At 54.1% G+C, this 13,511-nt stretch overlaps 1 protein-coding gene and 1 long non-coding RNA gene across 2 annotated transcripts; both read right to left on the bottom strand.

Annotated features, from left to right (window-relative positions):
• Positions 1 to 743: 743 nt before the first annotated feature.
• Positions 744 to 4,959, bottom strand: TMEM121B (transmembrane protein 121B). Its single transcript, XM_064478787.1, has 2 exons — positions 1,230 to 4,959; positions 744 to 1,140 (listed from the first exon to the last, which is right to left on the bottom strand). The coding sequence occupies exon 1, from the start codon at positions 4,957 to 4,959 to the stop codon at positions 3,433 to 3,435; it is 1,527 nt and encodes a 508-aa protein (XP_064334857.1). The 3' UTR covers positions 744 to 1,140; positions 1,230 to 3,432.
• Positions 4,960 to 5,079: 120 nt separating this feature from the next.
• LOC116150400 (uncharacterized) lies at positions 5,080 to 10,984 on the bottom strand. Its single transcript, XR_010377756.1, has 4 exons — positions 7,180 to 10,984; positions 6,069 to 7,075; positions 5,850 to 5,941; positions 5,080 to 5,444 (listed from the first exon to the last, which is right to left on the bottom strand). It is a non-coding gene; the product is annotated as an uncharacterized LOC116150400 (long non-coding RNA).
• Between the last annotated feature and the right edge of the window lie 2,527 nt (positions 10,985 to 13,511).

Raw genomic sequence — 13,511 nt, 5'->3', positions numbered from 1 at the left:
GCGGCTCAGCTGTGAGAAACGGGTGGCGGTCATCTAACTGTCGCCTAGGTGTAGGGAGACTGGTCCTCGTGCTCTGCAATTACTGTGCGTGTACATGTCCCCATTTGAAGGAAAGGACCATTTCTGTGTATGTCTCCCCATTTAACTCTTACACAGCCTGTGAGGGAGGTGACAGGGCTCCTGTTTTACAAGTGAGGGGTCCCCGGGGCCAGGTGAGCGCCAGGGCGCAGCTGGGAGGCTGAGCAAGCTCCTGGCCTCTGGCAGGCCACCTGGCGCAGCGCTGGCCGTCTCTGCGCGGAAGGAGCGCAGCAGCGAGCGTGTCTGTCCCTGTGCCGACTCCACAGTCCCCCGTGGGTTAAAAACACACAAACGGGGCCTGTCTCCCTCCTTCACGGTAAGAGTTCGTGCTCCAGGCTGGGAAGAGTAACAGAGGAAGGCAGAGTCTTCAAGAAGTTGTTTCGCAGCCTTTCCCGCTTTGGCAAATTGTTCTTGGCAAGAAGCAGGAGTGAGGCCCAGGTGACTTAGCTCTGCCTGAGAAAGCCTGGCCGGCCCCACCCCAAGCCGGGAAAAGGCCAACACCCTTCCTCAAGATCCCACCACCAGGAAGGAAGTAGCCGAGGTGTACCCGCAATGTTAACACGAACCCACAAAATGATGACAAATGTCACAGTGATATTTAAGAGTTTAGTAAGGGAAACCAGGACAGGAAAGATCTTAAAACAAACCACACAGGAAGCTTGTGACAAGTCTCAAGTTTTTTATTTTCAGAACAGAGGCTGGTTATATTTTTAAAAAGAGAAGGAAGAAAAAAACGTGATAAATGCTAGCATGGTGCACTTCCCATCTTCCAGGCTCTGCCTGCCAGCTCACTCTTTTCCACAAAAACATGTGCAGTAGGCACCGGGGCACGTCTGTCGAAACTGTCCTGAGAGAGGCTCCAGTCCAAGCCCTCTTTAAACCAGATCAGGAGTCAGGGGCTGAGACACAGGCCCTGCCCGATGTTAGAGGCAGGCGGCCCCTGATCCGACCCCAGGTTCTTCTCCGTGACCCGCACTGTGGACGCAGGCCCGGGGACAGTGCACATCCTGTCTGCTGGACCCACAGGCAGCATCTCCGGTCTGACCCGCACTACAGATGCCCCTAGAAAGCCAGAAAAATGAAGCTTTCGGGGCATTTCTTGTTGTGAATGGGGCAAGGGAAGTAAGTAAAAGGGCTCAAGAAAAACACACCAGAAGGGAGGGGCTGACCCCTGAGGACAAGTGCTGGCACCAAGTGTCAGAAGGACGTGCATCCAGGGGCCAGTGGCCTGGCCTCTGCCAGATTCAGCCGGTGCCATCAGTCTCTCGATGTACTGGGGAAGTGGCAGCTCATCAGAACCTGTGCCAGCCCCCAAGAAAGCTCGACAGCCTCGAGATTTCACAGCCGGTCACTCAGTAGGGAGACCACCACCCAAACAGTAGAAAGGGCGAGGGGCGAGGGCCGGGCAGGGGCCAGCCATGGCTCAGACACAGTCCTTCTCAGTCACTGAGATCAGGTAGCAGAGAAACAGCAAAGCTGGAGAGAGGACATGGGGACAGAGGGAGCGGCTCCTGCCCCCCAGGGTCTGGGCCCCAGAGCTTTGACCACATGGAATTCAAAGGGAAAGAAGAGGAGTCCTGGGGGGAGGAGAGAAGGCAGAAAACACACAATTAGTTGCAAAATCCCACCAGCTAACATTGGTCCTGTCGGTATGGAGAGGAGGGCTGGGAGCAGGGACAGCACTGAGGGCAGCTTTGTCCTCCTTGCCCTCAGCCCTCCTGTGTCTCCTCTTCTGTCAACAAGCCCCCAGAAGGTGGGAGAGCCGGGCCCCAAGCGAAAAACTGAGGCCCAGAAAGCAAAAGTGGTGTGTCACTCACAGCTTGTGGGTGACATAGTCAAAGCCACAACCCAGGACATCTGGCTCTTTGTCCACGGTTTACCGCACCACACAAAGCTGCCCAGGCACAGAACGGGGGAGAAACATGGATTCTGACGACCCCCACCCCTGCCTGTTTCGGGGCGGTGGGGAAGAGAGTGAGTACCCCTAGCCTTGCTCCCAGCTCTCCTCCCACACTCCCACCGCCCCGCCGCCGAGATGCCAAGACTGAGGTCCCACATCAAGACTCTACATGGCTACCCCTGGATGTCACCTGTCATCAGCCTTGACGGGAGGCACACCAGGGAGGGGGCTGGGCCGGGGAGGGCTTGCCCACCCCACCCCACGCAGCCTGCTTTTTCCCTAGAAACTCTCAAGACCAGAGCAGAGGACAAGGTCACCCTTTCTGATCTACACCAAGCTCCCCAGGGGAAGAACAGACAGATGGGGAGCTGAATTTCCTTCTCTCAGGCCCATGGGAGACCCAGCGTCACATCTGTCCAGGAACCCCTCCAAAACTATTCTTCTGAGCCAAGATCTGGCCCAGCCAGCAACAAGCTTCAGGTCGGACAGGAGCTGTGGGTGCAGAGGGAGGGAGCGAGGGAGGCAGCTGACGGCTGACCCTCCAGACCCTGTAATAAGTAACACTGGCACCAAACCCAGCTGGATCCAGTGGCCACGGTGAATGCAACTTCTGAGTATTTATCATTTTTGCAAGTGGCATCAGTGCGTGATGCAGCTAAAGTGGAAAGCATGGAGGTAGAAATGCTCACTCACCCAAGAATGGGTGCAGTTTGGTCCTTAGAGTGTGGCCCCTCCCCTCCCCCAGCTGAGAGGAGAGGAGCCGGACTGAGGAAGGTCCTGGGAGGAGGGCAGCCAGGCAGCCCCCAGGAGCCCAGCTCTTTCTGGGAATTCATGGCCTCAAATTCAGATAGGAATGTGTGTGGTGGGGAGAACAAGGACTCCCCAGATCTCCTACTGATTGTGAGGGACACAGGGACACAGGAAACAACACACACCCACACCCACACCCACACCCACACACACGCAGACTCCGCATCTGCCATCTGGAAGAAACGACACACACACATTGGGGGAACTGTGGATCCTGGGTCAGTTTCAAGGCGTGGGGCAACGGCCACTACCCATAGCCTAAAAGCAGCTGGCAAGTCCAAGCATGTGGGAGGGAGAGCCCTGGCCCAGCACCCCCTGCCTGGACACCCCTCTCCTCCACCCTCCCCCACAGTGGATAGGAATCAAGGTGGAGGTGGGGCATGCAAGAAGCAGGGGCACCCAGCCCCTTGGAGGCCAGGGTGAGTGGAGGGCTTGGAGACGAGGACACAGTCAGGGAACCTTCCTCGTCACCGCAGCGCCATCTCCCTCCAGGCAGGTCTGACACAAGGGGTTCAGAAGGGCACACTGGCCCTTGGTCCTATTAACAGTTGCCGCCCCAGACAGAGGCTGATCCAACCTGGTGGGAGAAGGTCAGAAGACGGGGAGTGGGGGTCTCCCATCCCCAAGGAGAGCCCCCCAACCCCTCAATTCTGGGCGGCCACAGCCAGGGTGTTCACATAGCCGTGGGTTCCCCCCTCGTCCTCTGAGACGCAGTGGGCCAGCTGGGGGCCTCCCGGCACCTGCGAGGCAGAGGGCGGAGCGCCGTAGCCCGCCCTGGCCCGACTCGGGGACGCCGGGATCCCCGGATCCCAGCAGCCCTCCAGGGCCTCCAGGCCGCGGCAGCCGAGGAAGAAGAGGTTTTTGAGCATGAAGACAGAGAGAGGCTGCTGGTAGCTCACCGCCAGCAGGCAGCGCAGCGCCAGCAGCGGCGCGTCCACCAGGCAGCCGCCCAGCAGGCGCAGGAGGCGGCCGCAGCGGCCCGGCCGCGAAGCCCGGCCCCGGGGGGCGGCGGCGGCGGCGTGGATCTCGTGGAGCCAGAGCACCGGCGAGGCGAGCGCGAGGAAGTAGACGGCGATCAGCAGGTAGCGCAGGTGCGCGGGAAGCGGCGCACGGCCGTCCAGCATCAGCTCCACCAGGGCGAAGCTGTCCAGCAGGTCCAGGCACGTGCCCAGGAAGCAGCCGGCGGCGCGGTGCTGCTGGGGCTGCAGGAGCAGGGGTCCCGCGGAGCCGGGGGCGGCGCCCGCCTCGCCGATGGCCCGCACCAGGCTGTAGAGCAGCGGCGCGGACAGCGCCATGGTGAGGCGGAAGCCCGTGGTGCCGAAGGGCGCGCGCAGCTCGATGAGGTCCAGGATGGACGTGCCGAGGATGAGCACCACCTTGGGTGTGAAGGCGATGGAGTAAATGAGCCAGGCCAGGTAGGCGAAGGCGAACTCGCCGGCTGCCCCCGCCGCCCCCGCCGGCCCCGGGCCGCCTGCGCCCCCGCGGCCGCCGCGCGCCTTGGCTCCCGCAGCCCCGGCGGCGGCGGAGGCGGCGGCCGGCAGGTGCAGGGGCGCGGCGTGCGGGTGGTGCGGGTGGTGGGCGTGCCCGCCGCCCCGACGGCCCCGGCTGTTCTTGGCGAAGAAGATGGCCCAGCCCGCCGCCACCACCAGGTCCGTGGCGACCCAGGAGCACCAGTACAGGTCGGTGACGGCAATGAGGTACACGTCCAGCAGGCCGCCCTGCGCCAGCAGCAGCGCCACGGACAGCGCCTGGTAGCCCCAGCGGCAGCCCGGGCCGGGGGCGCAGCCGCGGCGCCCACCACCGCGGCCCGGCCGGGCCCGGCGGCCGCAGCAGCCGCAACACGAACGGCAGGAGGGGCCGGGGCCGGGGCCCGGGCCGCCCGCGCCCCCGACGGCCCCGGCCGCCGCGCTAGCGCCCAGGTCGGCGGCGGTCATGCTGCACGGGGAGGTGGGCGTGGAGGCGCGGGAGGCGGCGGGGGTCCCCGGGGGCGCGGCGGGCACCAGCGGCCTGCTGATGCTGGCGCTCTCGTCGTCGTCTTCGCGCTCTGCGCCCGCGCTGCTGCCGCTGCCGCTGCCGCTGCTGCTGCCCGAGCCGCTCCGGCCGCGCAGGAACCGGGGCTGCAGCCGGGCGGGGGGCGGGGCCGCGCGGGGGGCGCCGCGCGCGGGGCGCATTGTCCTCGGCTCCCTCCCGCCTACCCGGCCGGAGCCGCGCGCCGCGAGCCAAGCCCCGTGGCCGGGCGCGCGCGGGCTGCTGCCGACGCGCGGTGACGGTGGCAGTGACGGCGCGCGGGGCGGCCCAGCAGAGAACTGGGGGCGGGGCGGGGAAACCGGGATTGGATTGAGGGCCGGGAGGGGGAAAGCCTGGGTCGGCAGGAGGACGGATGGGGGGACTCGAGGCGCGGAGTTGGGGTGGGGCGGAGGGCGCCGCGGTCAGAACCAGGAGGGTCGCTGGGGGCGGGATGGGAAGTAGCCGGTGATGTCCCACCAGCTGAGTCCCCGGGGTGTTAGGGACCTGACAGCCTTGGTCTCAGTGTAGACCGTGCCCCAAGCGCGAGATTCAAAAGACAGGCTCAGACCTCCGCAGGCACCAGAGCAGCTTTGGCCTCTCCTCTGTCAAGTGGCGTTTTCATTGGGACATCCTGTTTCTCCCTGGGGCCCTTAAAAACCAGTGGAGGAGTCAGGCCATACTGATTACAAGGACCAGGAACGGGAGACTCTTTGCACATATTCGTGTGCCCTGCACTGGGCTCAGTTGGGGGAGGTACCCGTTTCCAGTGAATGGAGCAGTTCTTTGACTATGAATGCTTGAGATGAAAGGAGGGGTGGGGGGTGGTCCCTGTGGCCCCAGCCAAGTGGGCCTTCAGTATTCTCTGAGGTCCTTAAAGCAGCAAGAGTGGGGCGACAGGAAGATGCACAGCAGAGGAAAGTAAAGGGACACCCAGAGAACCGGCACCCTGATAGAAACACAGGCCCAAAGGTGGTCATGGGGAGCACTGCAGCCTGGCCAGTGGGCGGGAACTGGGCAGCCCTGCGTCTCTAGGTCCCAGCTCGTCCTGACTCACCTCCTGGACTTAGTGCCTGACGGGGCTGGAATCCAGAAGCAGCTCAGGAAGGCAGCAGGCGGAGCCAAGACTGCAGGGCTTAGGAAGCAGGTCTGTGTGATGCAAACACCCAGCCTATGACGCAGGGCAGGAAGCCTGCCCACCCCTTCCTCCTCCTCGCCACACTGAGGCTGCTTGTTCCCTGCCTTCGTTTCTCAGGCCGCCGCGGCTGGGGCTCACCTTCCCAGACGACACCAAACAGGCCAGTTGAGGGAGTGGGGCTCAGTGATGGTAGCGGCTGGTTGCCCAGGACTTGCCCCTGAATCTGCTTCTTGAATAGGGTCGTTTTGAGCTGAACCTGCTTTTCCCAGCCTCTTGGAGTTGTCTGCACAACTAATCCGTAGTAGATGTGGGATTTCGAACCCACAAGCTGCCCCCAGCACACACACGCGTTTGGAAAATTCTGTGGCCGGTCGGCTCTCGTGAGGAGCAGTACAAGGCAGAGCGGGTTGGCGGGGTGCGCTGAGCTCTGGGGCGGAGGTCTCAGCTCTGCCACTCAGCCCGTGTGATCTCGGACTGGTTACTTCACCTCTTTGAGCCTCAGGTTATCCAGCTGTGAAAAGGGGCCGCTATCTATCTCACCAGGCTGTTGTATTGAGGGAGGTCATGAGTCCCAAGGGTTTGGCCCAGTGGCTGGCATGGAGAATGTTCTCGGTTAACCTTGACTGTTGTTACCATCACTGTTCCATTTAGCTCGTGTCTTACCCTCCCGTGAACATCTACTCCTAGCGCAGGCGGCCGCTAATGACAGTTTTCTGGGCTGGATTCCTTCCTGAGGCCACGTTCAGAGTTCCGCTCCCAACAGCTCTGCACTTGGGTAAACTCCAGGGAGCTAAGCGGCTCTCGTGAGGAGCAGCGGTTCCTGGAGCTGCTCACAGGCTTCACCACGTGCTTCCCTCACGAGCTTCGGCGCTGCCAGCTGGTGCATGGCCTGCCCACCCGGGCAAGGTGGGGAAGAAGCAGCAGGGGAAGCCTGCACTCCTGTGAGCACCACAGCAGCTCCAACAGATGTCAGGGCTGAGCCCGTCCAGGTTAAAAAGCGGATGGGGGAGCTGCCAACTGCTACCGGGAGTGACAGCAGCTGGGCTCCCAGCTCTCCCCTTGAGGAAACACAGCCAGCAGCTCACCTGAAAGCTGGCCCAGGACTCCTGCTCGAGTTAACGAAGCAGCTGAAGAAGCAGGAGCAGCTGATGAAGGCAGAGAACGGGGTTCCGGAGGGAACGCTGAGAACCCGCCCCGCCCGGCCCCCGCTCACCACCCCACCACTCCAACGCCCCCTGCCTGCTCTCACCCGCCAGTGCCTCCTGAGACAGGTGTCCTCCCTGGTAACTCCGGGGTAACAGCCCTTTGAAGTCATCTTTGCATTTCTGGGAAGCGGGCTTCAATCGCTCAGATTAACTTTTGTATGAGTCTTTAGCCCAATTTTCCTTTTTATTCCTGAGCAAAGAGACCACAGATAATAAGGATGAGAAATCAGGGCACAAAACACGGTACCTGGTAGTCAGAATGCCGGAGGGGTATCCACTTTGCACTGGGTTGCGTCTGATCTGCCATGTGCACACACACACGTGCATACCACGCACACACGTGTGCGCACACACGGAGCCTTCGCTTCAGCCTGGAGGGCTTGACATAGATGTGGCTAAGATGAGAAGAAGGAAGTTAAAAAGACTTTGTCGTACAGTAAGTGAGTACAGACATGCCATGAGGAACTGGAAAGGGGAAGACACAGTCACTGAGCAGCTCATAAGCACCCGGGTCTGGAAACAGGTGGAGCAGCTGACTTCCAGTCACACAGCCAGTACAGGGCAGAGTTAGGCTGAGATTTGACTCTCAGCCCAGTGCTCTCACCCACCCACAACCTTCCTTTCCATTCTGGGGGACAGGGACAAACTAAGCAGGTTTTCATCCAAAAATTATTTCTCTAAGCACCTGTTAAATGGGGGTGGGGGCACTGGGTAAGGCTTGTTTGGAGACCTGATACCCTGGTCCTCCTGGAGGGGAAAGGCCAAGGTCACTGCCCTCCTGGAGCAGCCGTAGGCAGGCCAGGGGGCGGGCAGACGTCCCAGATCAGCCCAGCAGCACAGGAAAGTTCAGCGGGCAGGGCGGCCCCTCAGCACTGAGCCAAGGCCCGCTGTCCGTGCATCACCGCTGCCCTCTGCCTTCACAGCAGGTACCACCGGGAGCTGTCGGAGGCTGTGTGGAGCCTTCTGGGGGCCCCTGTGGAAAGGCACAGCACCAGGCCAACTCCCAGAAAATGACCGGGGAGCTGGTGAGGAGCCACCCTGGAGCAGGATGAGTCTGCGAAGCTTCAGCCTGTGAGGATGTGAAGCTTCAGGACTCCTCTGAGAGCGCTCTGAAGACAACGCTCTCTGCCCACCACTCAGAGCCCCCAGTCCCCAGAGCCAGGCTGCGCCCACAGGCGTGCAGGACCCTCTGGTGAAGGAGTCCCGGCGTTAGCCCAGACACACTGGCAGAGGCCAAACACCGAAGAACAGAGAGAAGGGAATTCAGAAGAAAACGAACAGAAGCTGGGAGAGAGGTGGGGCACCACCGACCTCGTGAACAGGCACCCGGTGGGAGTACCTGGAGGAGAGGAGAGAGAGAGGGCGCAGAAAAAGAAATTCAAAGAAATAATGCCTGAAAATGCCTCAGATTGGATTTAAAAAAAAAAAAAAACAATGAATCTACACATCCAAGAAGCTCAACAAACTCCACACAGGGTACGCACAGAGACTCGCATCCAGACACGTCGTAGACAGCGTGTCAAAAGCTAAAGACACAGAGAAAATCTTGAAAACAGCAAGGGAAAAACTATGTCACATACCAGGGAATCCCAGCAAGACTAACAGCAAACTTCTCATCAGAAAGAGTGGAGACCAGAAAGCGGGGGAGACGCTCTGCAAGTGCCGAAGGAAGAAGTGAAACAAGATCCTTACATCCAGCGAAACTGCCTTTCAGCAGTGAAGGTGACGTGAAGACATTTCCAGATAAACAATACCGGAGAAGCTTGTCGCTGGCACACCTGCCTTGGAAAGAAACTATACTGAGGGAGGCGCTTCAGGCTGGAAGCAATCATTCAGATCCATACACACCAAGAACACAAAGATTGCCAGGAAAGGTCACTAGGTAGGTACTTACGGAAAACAACGTAACTGCATATTTCTTCTCCTTTCTTATCACCTACTTAAAAAGTAATTGCATCTTTTCATCAAATGGTGCAGGAACAACTGGGCATCCACATGAAGAAAGAAGAAGAATCTACACACAGATCTACACCCTTCACAAAAATTAACTCAAAGTGGATCCCAGGCCTAAATGTAAAGCAGATCACGCAGGAGGAGGCCTCGGTGATCCTGGGTTTGGCAATGACTTCTAGATGCAACACCAAAGCTGTGATCTGAGAAAGGAAGAACTGGGAAGCTGGACGTAAAAATGTTAAATGTCTGCTCTGCAAAAGACACTGTCAAGAGAACGGGAAGGTAAACCACAGACTGCGAGAAAATATTTGCAAAGGACACACCTGATAAAGGGCTGTTAGCCAAAGTACACACGAGGCTCAACCACAGGAGGCAAGCGACCCATATAAAAAAAAGGCTCAAAGGAACTTAATAGGCACCTCCCCAAAGAAGACATGCAGATGGCAAATAAGCACAGGAAAAGATGCTCCAGGTCTTACGTCATCAGGGAGATGCAATTAAAACAACAGCGAGGTACCACCACACACCTGACCAGGACCGCCAGGGTCGGGTAAGGACGCAGAACAGGAACCCTCCTCCGTGGCTGGCGGCCGTGCAGGATGGCACGGCTGCTTCGGAAGATAGTTGGCATTTTTACAAAACTAAACAATTCTAATGCAGCAGTCGTGCTCCCTGATGTTTACCCAAAGGAGCTGAAAACTCACCTCCACACAAAACCTGCACGTGGATATTTATAGCAGCCTTACTCACAACTGCCAGAACTTGGAAGCAACAGAGATGCCATGCAGTAGGTACATGGAGAAATACACTGGGGAACAGCCAGACAGTGTAAGACTATTCAGCACTAAAAATAAATGAGCTTCAAGTCATGAAGAGACATGGGGGGAATTTAAATGCAGATTACTAAATGAAAGAAGCCAATCTGAAAAGGTCACATGTTGTAGGATTCCAACTGCATGACACTCTGGGAAAGACAAAACCACAGAGACAGTAAAAAGATCAGTGCTTGCCAGGGGTGGCGGGGGGAGCGATGAACAGGTGGCGCATGGGCGACTTTCAGGGCCACTAAAATACTCGGCCTGACACTGTACTGGACACGCACCCCTGTAACTTGTCCAGAGCCACAGACCGCGGCGCCGAGAGCGAACCCTGATGTAAACTGCGCTTTGGGCGGTGCGTGTCCACGCGTCTCCTCAGGTGTAACAAACGTGCCGTCTGGCGGGGCTGCTGATGACGGGGGAGGCTGTGCATCACGCACCGGGGGTGCGGCTTTATGGGAAACCTCTGTACTTCCCTCTCGATTTTTGCTGTGAACCTAAAACTGCTATTTTAAAACTTGTCTTTTGAAAAAGGAATTGCATAAAACCATATAATTAGCATCGTGCTGTTGGGCCTTTAACACATAAAAATGTAGTATCTTTAACAATAACAGCACAGAGGAGGGGTGTGGGCACAGCTGTGATAAAATGACAAATTTCTGGTGGTGACTTGAATCCTCTCAGTGAAGAGAACTAGAAATGGTAAACAAGAATTTTGATATAACAAGCTTTATAAATATATTTTCTCTCTGGTAGAGGGAGAGTAGATCTCAGCTTCTTTAAAAGACATAAAACTTTTCTCCTGGTCATATATCCAGAAGGAACCCTACTTCAGGATGACACCTGCACCCCAATGTTCATAGCAGCACTATTTACAACAGCCAAGACATGGAAACAGCCTAAATGTCCATCAACAGATGACTGGATAAAGAAGATGTGGTATATTTATACAATGGAATACTATTCAGCCATAAAAACCGACAACATAACGCCATTTGCAGCAACATGGATGCTCCTGGAGAATGCCATTCTAAGTGAAGTAAGCCAGAAAGAGAAAGAAAAATACCATGTGAGATCACTCATACGTGGAATCTAAAAAAAAAAAAACCCAAAGCAAACAAACAAAGCATAAATACAAAACAGAAACAGACTCATAGACATAGAATACAAACTTGTGGTTGCCAAGGGGATGGGGGGGTGGGAAGGGATAAACTGGGATTTCAAAATGTAGAATAGATAAGCAAGATTATGCTGTACAGCACAGGGAAATATACACAAGATCTTATGGTAGCTCACAGAGAAACAATGTGACAATGAATATATATATATGTTCATTTACAACTGAAAAATTGTTCTCTACACTGGAATTTGACACAACATTGTAAAATGATTATAAATCAATAAAAAATGTTTTAAAAAAGTTAGTTCATGAAAAGATTAAAAAATAAGACATAAAACTTTTATGTAAAGTAATAATTAGAAAATGTATATTGCAACATATAGAGATATAATATATGTGATGATAATGCAGGAAAAAGGGGGGAGGTGCAGCTCAAGGGGTCCGGACCCCAGTGCCTCCTCCAGGAATAAATAAACAAGCCTAATTATCTCCCCCCACAAAAAAAAAAAAAACGCAGCACTGAAAAGGGAAGGAGGGAGTGGAAACATATGGGAGCTGCTTTTACATCTTGCTGAAGTGAAGGTGGTATAAACTGGTGTAAATCATAAGCTAAGACGTATATTATTAGCTCTGGAGCAACCACTGATAACTCAAAAAACAGTTTGAAAGTCATTAAAGGAATTAAATGTTACACAAGAAAATGATCAGTCAATGCCAAAAAAAGGAAGATTTTTTTTTAAAAAAAGAACTTCAGATTTCAAGGCATTGAAAAAAATTAATAGCTGGATTAAGCAGCACATGAGACGTAACTAAAGAGACAATAAATTTAATGACATAGCAAGTTCTGTCGAAGGCAGCAGACAGAGCTGGGGGCTGTGATGTGTGAGAGAGAGATCGACTGACAAGGTGGAGGGACTGGGGAGGTCCAAAGTGGGCCCAACAGAAGTTCCAGGAGAGACATGAAAGGGTGAGGACAACACAAGAAAAGAAATTTTGGCTGAAAAAGTTCTAAAACTGTGAAAGAAATTCTCCGATCCACAGATTCAGGAGTCGCAGCAAATCCTGCAGGATGAGTGAAAATAAACACGCTCCTAGATGCTTGGACGGGAACCTGGAGAGCGTCTGAAGCAAACGATCTTCAGAGAAACCAGGTGGCAAAACGAAGGACAGCAGGCAGACCGACAGCGGATTCTCGTCAGAAGTAGCAGAAGCCAGAGAGCAATGGATGGTTAAAAAAAAGAAGCTAAACAGATCAGTGATCACTGTAAATGTCCTTTTAATAACTGAGATCATTGGCTTAGATTTTTTAAAATTCCCAGCTATATGCTTTTATAAGAAATATCTCTAAAACATAAAGACAAGGAAAGATTGAAAGTGAAAGGCTGAAGAAAAAAAAATGTGTATTTTTAATGCATTTATGTAAACAAACCAAGCAAATAGTAACTTTAAAAAGCTGGCATGGCTATACTAACATTAGAAAAAATAAACCTTATACCCAAGAAAATGATCAGAGATAAAGAACTTCCCCAAATAACAAGGGACAGTGCAGCCTAGTAGTTACGAGCACACAGCTGGAGCCAGACTAACCGGCTCCAAGTCCCGATGCCGCCACTCAGAAGCTGGTGACCTTGGTCAAGTTACTTAATGTCTCTGTGCTCAGTTTTCCCATCTGCAAAATGGGGGCAGTAATAGCCCCTACTTCATAGAATTGTTATGAAGGGTCAGTAAGTTAACACAGTGAGAGCACTTAGAAAACACTGGCATGTTGTACTGTCTAAACACTTGCTGCTGTCAAAGGGCCAGGTTCCAGAAAGACATCGTAATTCTGAACTTGTGCCTACACAATAACACAGCTTAAAAACAAGGAAAGCAAAGTGAGCAGTATTATCATGAGAAACTGGCAAATACCTAATTACAGTGGGGGATACAAACACATGTCTCAGTAATCGACAAATCAAACCGGTAAGATTTTGGTAAATACATACACAAGTTTAAACACATCATTAACAAGCCTGACCTAATGGCTGAATATAGAACTGTATGCCTGAAAAATCAGATACTATACACGGTTTACAAATACATGCGCAACGTTTATAAAACCTGACCATGTACAGGCCGCATTCCTTGACTTCAAAGCAATTAAATTAGGACACAGTAACAGAAAGGTCACCAACCACTCCCCAAATATTTGGAAACTTTAAAACATACTTCCAAGTAACTCACACAAAGATTAGAAAATATTTAGAACTAAATGATCATGAAAATACTGCTTGTCAGAATGAATGGGGCACAGCCAAAGCAAACCTCAGAGGGAAATTTTTAGCCATAAATGTTTCTGTCACCTCCCCCCAATTTTTTTTATGTTACAAAAGCAGAAAGACTAAAAATTACAAGCTAAGCATCCAAACTAATAAGCTGGAGAAAGAATAACAGAGTAAATACAGTAAAAACATAAAGCAGGAAATACTAAAGATAAAACAAGTAA

This window comes from Camelus dromedarius, chromosome 25 (assembly GCF_036321535.1).
Source record: "Camelus dromedarius isolate mCamDro1 chromosome 25, mCamDro1.pat, whole genome shotgun sequence".
Lineage (NCBI taxonomy): Eukaryota > Metazoa > Chordata > Mammalia > Artiodactyla > Camelidae > Camelus > Camelus dromedarius.
Note: the sequence above shows the minus strand (reverse complement) of the source record. Positions and strands in the feature narration are given on the sequence as shown.

Bases quoted from the DNA above. Each gene is read 5' to 3' on its own strand.
- TMEM121B (XM_064478787.1), bottom strand. From the start codon at position 4,959: ATGCGCCCCGCGCGCGGCGCCCCCCGCGCGGCCCCGCCCCCCGCCCGG.